This window comes from Salmo trutta, chromosome 1, assembly GCF_901001165.1.
Source record: "Salmo trutta chromosome 1, fSalTru1.1, whole genome shotgun sequence".
In the NCBI taxonomy this organism is placed as follows: domain Eukaryota; kingdom Metazoa; phylum Chordata; class Actinopteri; order Salmoniformes; family Salmonidae; genus Salmo; species Salmo trutta.
In genome coordinates this window covers 48,126,516-48,142,833 of record NC_042957.1, presented here as the reverse complement: position 1 = coordinate 48,142,833, position 16,318 = coordinate 48,126,516, and the positions used below count along the sequence as shown (strand labels likewise).

Here is a 16,318-nt window from a genome sequence, read left to right as displayed (position 1 = left end):
CAGTGAAGGACAAACACCATTGTAAATACAACCCATATTTATGTTTATTTATTTTCCCTTTTGTACCTTAACTATTTGCACATTGTTACAACACTGTATATAGACATAATATGACATTTAAAATGTCTTTATTCTTTTGGAACTGTGAGTGTAATGTTTACTGTTTTTGTTTATTATCTACTTCACTTGCTTTAGCAATGTTAACATATGTTTCCCATGCCAATAAAGCCATTGAATTGAATTGAGAGAGTGAAAGAGATTAGAGAGGGGGAGAGAGAGAGAGAGAGAGAGAGAGAGAGAGAGAGAGAAATGCCTATGTATGTTTCCCTGCAGAGTGTTGACTGGAACACTGTAACAGGCAAGCAGGCAGAAGGCCCCATACTCTGTTCCTGCGGCATGCGTTCCAGTAAAGGGCCTGCTGCATTCACTCCCAACTCCAAACTGCAGTCCGGGAGAGTGAGAGAAAGAGATTAGAGCGAGAAGGAGAGAGAGGGGGAAAGAGAGAGAGGGGAAGAGAAAGAAAGGGAGAGAATGAGAGAGGGGAACAAAAACAGCAGTGAAACCAGACACGCAGTTCTCATTTGGGGAATGTAATGTTGGAGGGGTAGAGGAGTAAGGGATGAGGATAATTAAAGACAGTGGCTAGCTGTTCTGTTTGGTTCTGTGGCCCTGCCTGCAGTCTGGATACAGTATGCAGTGTATAGAGCAACAACAACCACACACAGGGGCGTGTACTCACACAAACATACAGAGACAGGCACAGAAACGTACTCTGCGCGCACACAGGCACAAAGAAACACACGCACGCAGGCAACAAACACACACACACTTCCGCGAACAGACACACACACTGTCACGGTTGTCGTAAGAACTGGACCAAGGCGCAGCGTACGTAGAGTTCCACATCTTTAATATCAAGTGAAACTTCAGCAAAACAAAACAATAAACGAACAACGAAACGTGACTACGTGGTGCACATGTACAAACACAAAATAATATCCCACAAACACAGGTAGGAAAAATAGCTACTTAAATATGATCCCCAATTAGAGGCAACGATTACCAGCTGCCTCTAATTGGGAACCAAACCAAAACACCAACATAGAAATTTTTAACTAGAACACCCCCTCGTCACGCCCTGACCTACTATACCATAGAGAACTAAGGGCTCTCTATGGTCAGGGCGTGACACACACACACACACACACACACACACTGGCACGTGCACACACACACACATCTACATCTACACTACAGTGAGAAACCCATACACATGTCACCTCCATTTCCCATTCAACAGTAAAAGTCGTTCTCCTTGGCTGTGCTTCCTCAGCCGGAGGGTGTTAATATCTTTAGTTGAGGCTGTGTGTGCATACAGATGCCTATGTCCAGGAAGGTCGGCCCACAAAATGACAGCCATCCTCCAGGGGGAGAAAAGAGCCTTTCTCCTGGGCCGGAGGTCCTGCAGGGGGACACAGCCCGGTTCCCACACTGCCTGGTTTGTTGACCGCTTCCCAACTACCATCACCACACACTCTCTTCCTCCCTCAGGCTGTTGTTTCTCACCCTCCTTCTTTTATTCTGTCTTTCCTTTTTTTTCTCCCGCTTTTCCTCTTTCTCTATCCCTCTCTTCCCTCTCTTTCCTTCTCACTCTATCTTTCCAATTTTGGTCTGTCGTTCATCCCTCATTGTTTTTTTCCCTTTCCCTGTTTATTTGGGTGGACCAGTGAATGGTGATGTACTGTGTGAATAGCCTGGTGGGCCTGAATCAGGGCTCAGATTCCCATGCTGGAGGGAACAATGCTGGGCTGTGATGTGAACAGTCACGTAGGACTGGAGGTGCAGGCAGAGAGGCAGGCGTTGTGGCAGGGCCAGAACCAGGGCCAGGCAGCCTGCGGTGGAGGCTCCTGGGCCGCGTTGCACCACTGAATGAGCAGGCTGTGATGTCATGGGAACCGCTAGGTTCACTAATGAACACAAACGTAATCAGGACTGTTCTTTCTCTCCTGAGGTTCTCTCTGGCCTGAGAAGAGTATCAGGATACGGTTGACCACATTTATCTCATGTGTAGAGTACGGTCTTGTGGGACATTTTGGTCACAATGATTATTGGTTTTTCAGTTGCTGTGGGCAATGTAGTAATAACGGTAAACTTGTCCCATGATCATCATAGAATCAATAAACCATCCTCTCTGTGTTTGAATTGTCCCTTGGGTCCGCTATCTTACAATCTTTTTCAATATTTACAGATTCCGTGATGCTAACCCTCATCCATGATCCTCTCTGTTTATTTACCAGAATGCCATGGTGTCGTTCAAGGAGCTGTGTGGTCTGACGCCGGCGGCCAACATGAAGCAGTGTATCCTGACCGTGTCCACGTGGCTGATGAACAGCGAGCGAGCGCTCAGGGTCACCGTGGACCTGAGTCAAGCCTACCCCGCCATGGAGGCCCAAGGGCCCGTCCCCGAGCTGCTCCGCAAGGTCCTCAACGCCTACGACATGGTACTCTATAGCAGCGCCACATAGGCATAACATACACTAAAGCGCTACCATTCTGTTGAGGTCTATTGTTGTGTTCAGAGAGATACATTTTGTGGGTAAACGCTGAACGAGTAACGCAAGCGCAACGTTCATTGGCGGTTAATAGGCGTGTGAACGTTATTCACTGAAAAGGTGCTATGAAATGAAAACGCATCACAACCTGGTAAGGTAACATGTTACAACACCCTTGAGCGCTATAAAGTCTTAAAAGTCTGTTGCAAAATATGCCTTGAAATATTATCAGTATTGGAAAATGTTATAAATTGTTAGCACATTATGACACAGCAAGGCAACATGCCACAGATAACCTCCACCACAGGGAGTGAACAAACCATTTACTATAGCTACTGCAGCGCTAATTCATCCCGGAGCAGTTTCACCCTGCTGCTCTTCCGCACGGCATCCCATCATGCCCTGTGCCTCCCCAAGCCGTCACTCTCCATCCCGGCTGCTGTCTGATCTGTGATAACAACCAGCTTATTCATTATTCAACAGGCACCTACTGGTACAGGCCAACACAGGGGTGGTTAAAGTCCCACCAGCGCTCAGAGCAAGTCAACACCCCACTATTCCACCCCCCTGATGGAGATTGGTTTGACCTATTGAACTGTTGGGGTGTTGTAGTTACATGACATTACTGTTCATATCCCAGTCACTCCTATTGCTGACACCTAGAGTGCAACAACCTCATATAAGTTCCACAGCTGAGGCTCTAAATAGCTTTGTATTTTAATCAGCTTTCTCCCTGAGCGTGCTTGTCTTTGAGTACTTCTTATGGCCCCGGTATATTACATTCACATGTGAAGGGCTTTAATGAAGAGCCTAAATGAAGGGCCTAAAAATAATTCCACTGCTGTTCCATTGCAACATTCCTGTGCTCCCAGCCTCCCAGCGTTAGCTAGCAGAGTCCCGACAGCTGAGGAGATGAATCTACAGTGAGGCTGAGTGTGTCTGAGACAGAGGCTGCCTGTCCTGAGCACAGGGTCAGTCAGCTGAGTGCTACTGTGTGCTTCCAAAGATTAGTCCATTGGCACACGCCCCACTGTCAAGAACAGAGGCTCCAGTGTGTGTGTGTGTGTGTGTGTGTGTGCGTGTGTGTGTGTGTACCAGCCCTAGCCATTAAGACATTAATGGTTGTCCTCACGTGGGCTGGTTGGACGCAGGCGCCGTAACCTAGGAGTGAACTGACTGTCAGCAGATTGGAACTCTGTGGTCAGCGCCCCTGAGGCCAGGCCAGAGAGACCCAGCTCAGCCTGAGCCAATGGGAGCCAGCCCCCTGTCCTGTCTGCTGACCAATATGATCCCAGAGCCTGTGGCCCTGTACAAGCCCACACACAGTGGCCTGCTTCTTGTCTCTGTGCTCTTAACTAAAGTGTGAAACTTCATTAGCGTTCTCCTGACTGCTGGGTCAGGCCAGCTGCTTCTCACTGTCCGTGGGAGGGAGAGAGGCTGTAAAAGCAGAAGGTTTTCAGTTCAGGTCACAGGGTTGGGGATTGGAACTGGGTTAATGCTGTAAGGCTGGCTCAATGCTTCCAGGAGCACAGGTAGGGGACCAGACGGGGTCTGCGTCACAACATGGCACCCTATTCCCTATGTAGTGCACTACTTTTGGCCAGAACCCTATGGGCTCTGGTCAAAAGTAGTGCACTATATATGGAACAGGGTGTCATTTAGGATGCAACCAGACTGTTCTCACCTCCTGTCCTCTACTGTATCACCACATGATCAGGACTCTGTCATCACTCGCCGTGTGTGTGTGTGTGTGTGTGTGTGTGTGTGTGTGTGTGTGTGTGTGTGTGTGTGTGTGTGTGTGTGTGTGTGTGTGTGTGTGTGCCTGTTTTGTCTGTCTCTGTGTGTGTGGGTGTGATTCCCAGGGTCTGGCCATAGCAGAGGGAGAAAAAGGTTTATAAAGAGCCAATGATCAAAGGACTTTGAGAAATGTTGACATACCCTCTTTCTCTTCCATCGAATGTCTCTGAGAAGTATTTCCCTTTAGACTTTGTTATTCATTATTCATATAGTATTCCCCAGTTTTTGGCTATGCGTACATTCAATGATAATTCTGTGTTATTCTTTACTAAGAGGTGCTGTTTCCATTGTCCCGTTTAGCCTTGTCTACAGTGGGACTCATGGCATAAGAAGTCCCCCTGCGACACAGGAATTGCTTGATACCGTACGACCTCACTTCCTTTTGCGTAATCTTGTCCCGTTTATTTCTCTATAGATGATTCAGACGAGCCGGACGCTGATCGAGTCAGCTGACGTGGTCTACTCCAAGCTTACACAAGCACAACGGGCAGGTAAGGCTTTGTAGTATTCACTTTACCAGTGACATAGCCTGGTAAAGTGCTGTCTCCTAAGGTCGGCAAGACAGCACAAACAGATCTCGGACCAGTCTATGCCACAGTTCAGGAGCTTCAACAAACCCAGACAAACATGGGCATAACACTGCCCGCCCTCACTCCCATCCCAAACTGGTCTCTGATCACTCTTTCTATTACGTTATTTTGCCAGGTAAATTGACTGAGAACACATTCTCATTTACAGCAATGACCTGGGGAATAGTTACAGGGGAGATGAAGGGGGATGAATGAGCCAATTGAAAGCTGGGGATGATTAGGTGACCGTGGTGATATGAGGGCCAGATGGGAATTTAGCCAGGACACCAGGGTTAACACCCCTACCCTTATGATAAGTGCCATGGGAGCTTTAGTGACCACAGAGAGTCAGGACACCCGTTTCAACATCCCATCTGAAAGACAGCAACCTACACAAGGCAATGAGATATTATATAACATCACTTCAAGCAGCATATTGTCTCTCATTTAGGGACCGACCAGGACCAACCCTGCTTAGCTTCATAGGCACAGCAGTGGAATCAGTTTTTCACAATTCAGTTTTCAGTCAGTTTTTCACAATTTCTGACATTTAATCCGAGTAAAAATTCCCTGTCTTAGGTCAGTTAGGATCACCACTTTATTTTAAGAATGTGAAATGTAAGAATAATAGTAGAGAGAATGATTTATTTCAGCTTTTATTTCTTTCATCACATTCCCAGTGGGTCAGAAGTTTACATCACTCAATTAGTATTTGGTAGCGTTGCCTTTAAATTGTTTAACTTGGGTGAAATGTTTCGGGTAGCCTTCCACAAGCTTCCCACAATAAGTTGGGTGAATTTTGGCCCATTCCTCCTGACAAAGCTGGTGTAACTGAGTCAGGTTTGTAGGCCTCCTTGCTCGCACACGCTTTTTCAGTTCTGCCAACACATTTTCTATAGGATTGAGGTCAGGGCTTTGTGATGGCCACTCCAAAACCTTGATTTTGTTGTCCTTAAGCCATTTTGCCACAACTTTGGAAGTATGCTTGGTGTCATTGTCCATTTGGAAGACCCATTTGCGACCAAGCTTTAACTTCCTGACTGATGTCTTGAGATGTTGCTTCAATATAACCACATAATTTTCCATCTTCATGATGCCATTTATTTTGTGAAGTGCACCAGTCCCTCCTGCAGCAAAGCACCCCCACCACATGATGCTGCCACCCCCGTGCTTCACGGTTGGGATGGTGTTCTTCGGCTTGCAACCCTCCCCCTTTTTCCTCCAAACATAATGATGGTCATTATTGCCAAACAGTTCTATTTTTGTTACATCAGACCAGTGGACATTTCTCCAAAAAGTATGAGTCCCCATGTGCAGTTGCAAATCGTAGTCTGCCTTTTTTATGGCTGTTTTGGAGCAGTGGCTTCTTCCTTGCTGAGCGGCCTTTCACGTCCTTTGCTGTTATTCTTGGATTGATTTGCACTTTTCGCACCAAAGTATGTTCATTTCTAGGAGACAGAACGCGTCTCCTTCCTGAGCGGTATGACGGCTGCGTGGTCCCATGATGTTTATACTTGCGTACTATTTTTTGTACAGATGAACGTGGTACCTTCAGGCATTTGGAAATTGCTCCCAAGGATGAACCAGACTTGTGGAGGTCTACAATTTTTTTCTGAGGTCTTGCTGATTTCTTTCGATTTTCCCATCATGTCAAGCAAAGAGGTACTGAGTTTGAAGGTAGGCCTTGAAATACATCCACAGGTACACCTCCAATTGATTCAAATTATGTCAATTAGCCTATCAGAAGCTTCTAAAGCCATGACATAATTTTCAGGAATTTTCCAAGCTGATTTAAGGTACAGTCAACTTAGTGTATGTGAACTTCTGACCCCCTGCAATTGTGATACAGTGAATTATAAGTGAAATAATCTGTTTGTAAACAATTGTTGGAAAAATTACTTGTGTCATGCACAAAGTAGATGTCCTAACCGACTTGCCAAAACTATAGTTTGCTAACAAGAAATTTGTGGAGTGGTTGAAAAACGAGTTTCAATGACTCCAACCTAAGTGTATGTAAACTTCCCACTTCAACTGTATATGTGGGGATTTCATCATAGTCACTGTCATTGCTATTGCTGTAGTCATCCAGTAATTTATCATTTAACACGTCAGTCGGCATGTGAGTTCACTCACCGAGCAAGACGGCATTGAATGGAACAAGAGGAGTGAATAAACTAAAATATTCCCTTAAAAAGAGCTGAGAGGACAGGAAGGACAGTAATAGATAGAAAGATAGAATGAGGGAGAGAATGGAAGCAGGGAATCATCAATACTGTTTTTTTTAATGGCTTGTGGACGAATTGACTATAATGAGATCTTTTAAGTACAAAATGGCTCCAAATTAGGGGGCCAATGATTGTCTTTCTCCTGGCTCGCCGTCCTCTGCGTGGGGCTGTAATTGCAGTTTGCCCCAACTGCAGTACGGAGTGGCTGCAGACAGACAGACGGCTGCAGACAGACAGACAGACGGCTGCAGACAGACAGCGCTCCTAAATGGCAGAGAAGATGAGATAAAGATGCATCCGGATTCTTGATTTATCATCATTATCTTTGTTTACCTACAGTATTTGTATCTGGCCGCCTCTGAAGGCGAGACATAACACAGATAGTACATCTGCACTGGTAAACTCATGGATATTAAACAGATGCACGTAAACCAGCAGCAAGTGCACACGTGTACACCTCCTAACGTGTTTATCTGGACAGTGACGCAGCCTGTAGGGAGGAGGTCAGAGACCTGGCAGTGTGATGCCAGGACAACAACCTCTCCCTCAACGTCAGCAAAACAAAGGAGCTGATCGTAGACTACAGGAAACGGAGGCGATCACTCCCCCATCCACATCGACGGGGCTGTAGTGGAGCAGGTCGAGAGTTTCAAGTTCCTCCGCATCACTAAGTAATTAACATGGTTCACACACACCAACACAGTTTTAAGAGGAGCACTACAACGTCCCTTCCCCCTTGGGAGGCTGAAAAGATTTGGCCTGGGCCCTCAGATCCTCCAAAGGTTCTACAGCTGCACCACTGAGAGCATCTTGACTGGCTGCATCACACCGCTTGGTACGGCAACTGCAAGGCACCCGACCGCAAGGCGCTACAGAGGGTGGTGAGTACGGCCCAGTACATCACTGGTGTGGAGCTCCCTGCCATCCAGGACCTCTATACCAGGTAGTGTTGGAGGAAGGCCCAGCAAATTGTCAAAGACTCCAGGTTTGTTACAGAGGCATAAATATCCCCCCCCCTCCCCCCACTCCCTGGTAATGGTGAGAGGTTCACATGTCTTGGGGGTATGATCTTTGACACTGTAACTTTCTCACTCATCATTATTCACGATTCATTCAGGATAATCTGTAATCATGGTAGCATCCACATTCAATTATTCGTGTTTAGAAACATATTCTATTCAAATTTACAATAAAAGTGACTCCAAAATAACACAATACATTATTTGCCATTCATTTCTATTGGGAACATAATCCGAAACATAACCAAAACAAACTGCAAATGCATCCAACAACTTTGTAGTCTCAAACTTGATGTAATCCTTGTGTGCTAAGAATATGAGACCAAATGCAAACATTTTGACTAAACTGAAAACACTCTAAGTGAATTTGTCCAAATATTTATGACTAGATACATGAAGTGCCTTCATTTCTAAACGGTAAAACAGATATGTCTGAAAACAGATATGTACTATAGTACATATAATACCAAAATGTTTGAGTATAGAGCCAAATTAAACGTTTTAGCTTCACTGGCCAAATAAATACATAGGTGAGTGTACAGTATATATACTGCTCAAAAAAATAAAGGGAACACTTAAACAACACAATGTAACTCCAAGTCAATCACACTTCTGTGAAATCAAACTGTCCACTTAGGAAACAACACTGATTGACAATAAATTTCACATGCTGTTGTGCAAATGGAATAGACAACAGGTGGAAATTATAGGCAATTAGCAAGACACCCCCAATAAAGGAGTGGTTCTGCAGATGGAGACCACAGACCACTTCTCAGTTCCTATGCTTCCTGGCTGATGTTTTGGTCACTTTTGAATGCTGGCGGGGCTTTCACTCTAGTGGTAGTATGAGACGGAGTCTACAACCCACACAAGTGGCTCAGGTAGTGCAGCTCATCCAGGATGGCACATCAATGCGAGCTGTGGCAAGAAGGTTTGCTTTGTCTGTCAGCTTAGTGTCCAGAGCATTGAGGCGCTACCAGGAGACAGGCCAGTACATCAGGAGACGTGGAGGAGGCCGTAGGAGGGCAACAACCCAGCAGCAGGACCGCTACCTCCGCCTTTGTGCAAGGAGGAGCAGGAGGAGCACTGCCAGAGCCCTGCAAAATGACCTCCACAAATGTGCATGTGTCTGCTCAAACGGTCAGAAACAGACTCCATGAGGGTGGTATGAGGGCCTGACGTCCACAGGTGGGGGTTGTGCTTACAGCCCAACACCGTGCAGGACGTTTGGCATTTGCCAGAGAACACCAAGATTGGCAAATTCGCCACTGGCGCCCTGTGCTCTTCACAGATGAAAGCAGGTCCACACTGAGCACGTGACAGACGTGACAGAGTCTGGAGACGCCGTGGAGAACATTCTGCTGCCTGCAACATCCTCCAGCATGACCGGTTTGGCGGTGGGTCAGTCATGGTGTGGGGTGGCATTTCTTTGGGCTCACCAGATGTAGCCTGACTGCCATTAGGTACCGAGATGAGATCCTCAGACCCCTTGTGAGACCATATGCTCGTGCGGTTGGCCCTGGGTTCCTCCTAATGCAAGACAATACTAGACCTCATGTGGCTGGAGTGTGTCAGCAGTTCCTGCAAGAGGAAGGCATTGATGCTATGGACTGGCCCACCCGTTCCCCAGACCTGAATCCAATTGAGCACATCTGGGACATCATGTCTCGCTCCATCTACCAACGCCACGTTGCACCACAGACTGTCCAGGAGTTGGCAGATGTTTTAGTCCAGGTCTGGGAGGAGATCCCTCAGGAGACCATCCGCCACCTCATCAGGAGCATGCCCAGGCGTTGTAGGGAGGTCATACAGGCACGTGGAGGCCACACACACTACTGAGCCTCATTTTGACTTGTTTTAAGGACATTACATCAAAGTTGGATCAGCCTGTAGTGTGGTTTTCCACTTTAATTTTGAGTGTGACTCCAAATCCAGACCTCCATGGGTTGATAAATTGGATTTCCATTGATTATTTTTGTGTGATTTTGTTGTCAGCACATTCAACTATGTCAAGAAAAAAGTATTTAATAAGATTATTTCTTTCATTCAGATCTAGGATGTGTTGTTTAAGTGTTCCCTTTATTTTTTTTTGCTTCCTAAGTGGACAGTTTGATTTCTCAGAAGTGTGATTGACTTGGAGTTACATTGTGTTGTTTAAGTGTTCCCTTTATTTTTTTGAGCAGTGTATAATATTCAGAATGAACTGTGGATGGAATGAAAAACATCCATATGTTAACAGAACCTGGCAGAGACAGGGCTTACACGCGTAGAGACACACAGGACTGTCTTACTGAAGACACACTCTGTGGTAAAGCTAGACCCGTGTGTGTGTGTTTGTGTGTTTGTGTGTGTGTGTGTGTGTGTGTGTGTGTGTGTGTGTGTGTGTGTGTGTGTGTGTGTGTGTGTGTGTGTGTGTGTGTGTGTGTGTGTGTGTGTGTGATGGTTGGTTGGTTCTTCTATCCTTGTGGGGACCTAAAATCACCAAAGGTCTCCACAAGGACAGTAAAACAAGCAAAATTCTCCCTCGTGGGGACATTTCCCACATCCCCATGAGGACAAAGGCTATTTTAAGCTGAGGTTAAGAGTTAGGGTTACAATTAGTCTTAGGTTTAGAATTAGGTTAAGGGTTTAGTGGTTAGGGTTAGGAGTTAGGTTTGGATTAGGGTTACGGGTTAGGGTTAGGGAAAATAGGATTCTGAATGTAAATGTATTTTAGGTCCCCTAAAATGTGTGTGTGTGTGTGTGTGTGTTTGTGTGAGAGAGAGAGTGTGTAAGAGTGATACTGAGATGGTTGGGGGAATTCATCAGACACTGAAGCCACTGGACAGGCTTGCACATGTCCACCTAATGTGCCAAATCTGATGAGGCAAGCCTGCACCCCACAGGCCTCCCCTCAGTCTCACAGTAGTAGGCTCATGCCCAGCCACCTCCATGTGGGCAGCACCGTGTCCCTGTTCCAGTGTCGTGCTTCCCTAAAACCCAGGAATGGAGCATGAAAGCTGGACTTGAATCAGAATGCACTCCCCCGCTCCTCCATAGAACAGCCCCATAAGAAGCCCTGGGCTAAGCATGGCTGAAACCCCACCAGTAACTACACAGCTATACAGTCACACAGCTGTGTGTTGGTGTCACTAGTGGGATGTCAAGGGGTGGGTTATGTAATAAGAAAACATTGGGGGTGGGGGAACTGGAAAAAAAGAACCCCTAGGGGCCCTCAGCCTCATGCCAAACATAACACTTTCTCTAACGCCCAGCTCCCTCCCTCCCTCTCCTCCACCCCACCCTTCACCCAGCCCAGCCGTAAAAAGACAGGTCCTGCAGCCATCCCTCCCCTCCCCCCACCTCTCTGCTGGATTCACACAGATTTCTGAGACTTAACTTCTCCCATGCCTCTGCATCCCAGCTCATGTTTTCTGACAAGGGCGCTGTTTTGGTATTGCTTGGCCAGGCGGAACAAAATGGAATGGAAAAATAAAAAGTGTGCGACGAAGGAACTACAAACACAGGAAGCTGAAGCAGCTGTGACACACATGGCTGGGCTCTCAGCAGCCCCACGGAGACACGACAGGACACCGCTGTTTACCCATCAGGCACCTGGGCATGGGGAGCACTGCTACACCACCGGTAATAAAACCAACGATGGAGAAAACTAGAAGAGGGATGGTTGGCTCATTCAGTGCGTGTGTGTCTGTGCGTCCACGTGTATGTATGGTTTTAATAAAGCGTCCAGGACAGGAAGCAGGGAGGGCCCCTAGCGACTGTGTGGACGCCTCATTGACTCTCTGCTGTAGCGTGGAACTCCGGAGAGCAGAGGTCAACCAGCCAGCCCACACACAAATATGGCCGTCTGCCAGCTAATCAAAAGACAAAGGCCAACCGCCAGAACCAGTCAGGGAGGAGAGAGCCGCTTGACTGCATGGCCAGATCAGACAGCTATTTTGAGATCAGCCAGTTATTCAAGACAGAACCGAAGATTCCCCTCCGACTGCAGATCAGGATGCATCCTGTGATTTTGGTCAGCGACAATCGCAGGGGTTCAGCCAGTTAACCAATGACAAAGGATCGAAAGGAATTTGATGTTAGACAATGACTCAATATTTCCAGTCCATTTAGAGATTGATGAGTGTGTTTAGTGATAAACACAGTGTGGCACAATTTAGCCATCAACCCTTGCTCCTTCACCTATCTCTCTCTCTCTCTCTCTCTCTCTCTCTCTCTCTCTTTCTCTCTCTCCCTTCGTCCCTCCCAGCCCAACCCTCTCTCTCTCTCTCTCTCTCTCATTCTCCCTCCCTCTCTCCCTCTCTCTCTCCCTCTGTCCACCAGCTGGGCTACAGCGGTGCCGTCTTCCATTTCAAACGGCTGATGCTCTGAGGCTTTGCGTGTCAGTGTGTAACTCATCTCCTAGCTATCTGCCCACAGAGTTAGGCCTTAGGCCCTGGGAGCCAGCCTGCAGAGGATGGGGAGGCAGGTTATCATACCTTGACAGCTCTCAATGTAAACGCAGGTCTCAGTGTGTGTTCTCCTGGCTTTAATAAGGATAACTTGTTTGAAGTTGGGACTATAGTCTATTATGGCCCCTTGAACCCACAGTCCAAACTGGTTACATGTTGACTGATGGCCCCAATACGAATCCATTTAGCCACTGTAGGTAGATACCCTAACCATCTATGTTCACTAAGTTATTCAGAGGACATTTAGAGGTCAGCTCAGGACTGTGTGATAGTCGGCATAGACACTTTACATGTTAAGAGCCTAAAAAGATGAGGATATGCAGAGAGAGAGAGAGAGAGGGGGGCGAGAAGAGGGAGCGGGAGAGATACATTTACATGGAATAGAAGGTTTATGTCCTATTATAGATTTTGATAGCAAAGGGTATAATTAGCATTTAGTTGCTGGGTGAGAAACCATAAAAAGGGGATATTACAACCCAGACAGAGCTGGCAGTGATCGACAGAAAGGCTTTTTGGGTGTGTGTCTACCATGATGTCTGATTGCAGCAGACACCTACACTGGTTATTTGAGGTACATGTCAGCGTGGTGCTGTCACAGTGGGACATGTGTGTCATCATGCCGCATATAATTGATCTAGTTGATCAAGCTTTGATCACTGATGACAGTCCCCTCCGTCAACACATACATAAACACAAACACACACACACACACACACACACACACACACACACACACACACACACACACACACACACACACACACACAGCCGTTTGAAATATATGCGGTAGAGAAAACAGCACTCTGTTTGAATGGCTATTCTCTCTGTCCTCCTTCCTCCACCCCCTCTCTGTGATCATTATGCCCAGCCATTATTGCTTCTAATCAGTTTAATTTGGGAAGTGGCGCTGATGTGTTGATGAGGGGAGAGAGAGAGAGAGAGAGAGAGCGAGAGAGAGGCGGGACGTGAGGTGACCAGATGTCCCCGCTAACTCCTCTCTGCATGCACCTACAGAGGTGCCTGCCTAACGAACCCCCCTGGGTTCTATTGATGGCTCACCACAACACCGACCGCACTAATGAACGACCACTCAGGCATCTGTGACATACATTCTGGCACACAGATGCTACCTGTGGCTGTGTGCGTGCGTGTGTGTGTGTGTGTGTGTGTGTGTGTGTGTGTGTGTGTGTGTGTGTGTGTGTGTGTGTGTGTGTGTATATACATGGTGCTTTTCATAACATGCTCGTCATGTATATACCCCTATAATTGCTTATTCAAATCCTGCGATTATGTTTAAGAGAACCACGGAGTTCATATCACCCGTTTTAATGGGTTTTCCCAGCCCCGGCACCAGAGAGACAGCAGCAGTAGACTGGCGTTAGCTAGCGTGGGTATAGGGCAGGAGGACTGATGGAGGGAGGAGGCACAGGCTGCATGGACATGGCTGTTTATTTATTGATATGCCTTCCTCCCCTCCCCCTCTCTGTCCCTTGGCGAGATTCTCCGCCGCCTCTGGCTGCGTTGGTATGGTTAGCAGCCTCTCACCATGGATCCCATTACCATGGAAATGCAGGGGATAAAGAGACCCCTGTCTTTACATAGTCAATGCCGCCGTTCCGGACAGAGAAAATCCCATTCTCTGCGGTGTCCTGTGGTGAAATCCGGCGTTGGCTGCTCCCTCCCTCGCAGCGCATCACTCATAATAAATAAATCAAGCTCGGCTCCGAGCCTCTCTTTTTTTGATTTCTGTTACTCTCTCTCTCTCTCTCTCTCTCTCTCTCTCTCTCTCTCTCTCTCTCTCTCTCTCTCTCTCTCTCTCTCTCTCTCTCTCTCGTGGTTCTGCCTATTTCTCCATTCTGTTCATTTCTCTCGTTAGTCCCGTTTTCTCACTCCTCTTTTGCTCTATTTAACTACTCACTCTTATCTCTCCCCCGTTTCTCTCCCCGCCTGGGGCGGCAGGTAGCCTAGTGGTTAGAGTGTTGGGCCAGTAACCGAAAAGTTGCTGGATTGAATCCCCAAGCTGACAAGGTAAAAATCTGTCATTCTGTCCCTGAGCAAGGCCCTGGGTGCCAAAGACGTGGATGTTGATTATGGCAGCCCCCCGCACCACTCTCATTCAGAGGGGTTGGGTTAAATGTGGAAGACACATTTCAGTTGAATGCATTCAGTTGTACAATTGACTAGGTATCCACCTTTACCTATGTGTATATGGAGCATAGGTCTGTGTGTGTGTAGGACCATGCAGAGAGAAGATTGCGGGGACATTCTGTCGCCTCTCATCTCGTCTGTCTCTCTCTGAGCACATCCCAGCACTGACATGCCCGTCTCTCTCTCACTCTCTCTTCACACGAGAAGCAAAGCGTGAGACTCAGTCGTGATAGAGTAGAGTATGCCATAGGGGCTCATTACTTGAAGTTACAGTTAGAAACGACAAGTGTGCCACAGGAGGGGAACAGGACAAGTGTGCCACAGGAGGGGAACAGGACAAGTGTGCCACCGGAGGGGAAACAGGATAAGTGTGCCACCGGAGGGAAAACAGGATAAGTGTGCCACCGGAGGGGAACAGGACAAGTGTGCCACCGGAGAGGAAACAGGATAAGTGTGCCACCGGAGGGGAAACAGGATAAGTGTGCCACCGGAGAGGAAACAGGATAAGTGTGCCACTGGAGGGGAACAGGACAAGTGTGCCACCGGAGAGGAAACAGGATAAGTGTGCCACCGGAGAGGAAACAGGATAAGTGTGCCACCGGAGAGGAAACAGGATAAGTGTGCCACCGGAGGGGAAACAGGATAAGTGTGCCACCGGAGAGGAAACAGGATAAGTGTGCCACCGGAGAGGAAACAGGATAAGTGTGCCACCGGAGAGGAAACAGGATAAGTGTGCCACCGGAGAGGAAACAGGATAAGTGTACCACCGGAGGGGAAACAGGATAAGTGTGCCACCGGAGAGGAAACAGGATAAGTGTGCCACCGGAGGGGAAACAGGATAAGTGTGCCACCGGAGGGGAAACAGGATAAGTGTGCCACCGGAGGGGAACAGGATAAGTGTGCCACCGGAGAGGAAACAGGATAAGTGTACCACCGGAGGGGAAACAGGATAAGTGTGCCACCGGAGAGGAAACAGGATAAGTGTGCCACTGGAGGGGAACAGGACAATTGGGAAATGAAATGGTCCGAGAGGCTGTGTGCCACAAGGTTCCTCAAGCTGAGGGATGGGCCTGGAGAAAAATGTAAACACTCTTATAGACAGAGCTATGGATGCAAGGACTGACCATCTAATATATAAAAAATAGATTTTTAAGCATGTTTTGAGGCTGTACAGAGTTTGTTTACATGTATAATGTTTACAAACATTGGTAAAACAAGCTTATATTTTGGGTTCTGATTGGATGTGACAGCTGAACTAAGTTCATTTATATGTTATGTTCTTCAAGAAGGAACAGTATATATATAAAGATATATAAATAAATGTATATAAATTCATAAGTCCAAAAATGGATGTAGCAACCGCATATCTCCCCTTTAAGAACTCTGACACCTTTACTTTTGGTTTTGTTGTGAATATAAAGGAGATAAATGAATGGTTTGAGGTTCAGGATATGATATCTCACTGATTCATTTCACTGACAGCTCATGGAAACACATTACAAAAATATTAAATCGTCAAATAAATGGGAACCAAACAGCTTCATTTAACAACACTGA

At 47.0% G+C, this 16,318-nt stretch overlaps 1 protein-coding gene across 1 annotated transcript in view; it reads left to right on the top strand.

Moving 5' to 3' along the window:
• Positions 1 to 16,318, top strand: part of LOC115197982 (inactive phospholipase C-like protein 2) — a 96,609-nt gene that overhangs the window by 66,760 nt on the left and 13,531 nt on the right. The window contains exons 3-4 of the mRNA XM_029759643.1: positions 2,298 to 2,501; positions 4,765 to 4,840. Of these exons, the coding sequence (XP_029615503.1) occupies positions 2,298 to 2,501; positions 4,765 to 4,840 (280 nt within the window). The remainder of the gene's footprint in view (positions 1 to 2,297; positions 2,502 to 4,764; positions 4,841 to 16,318) is intronic.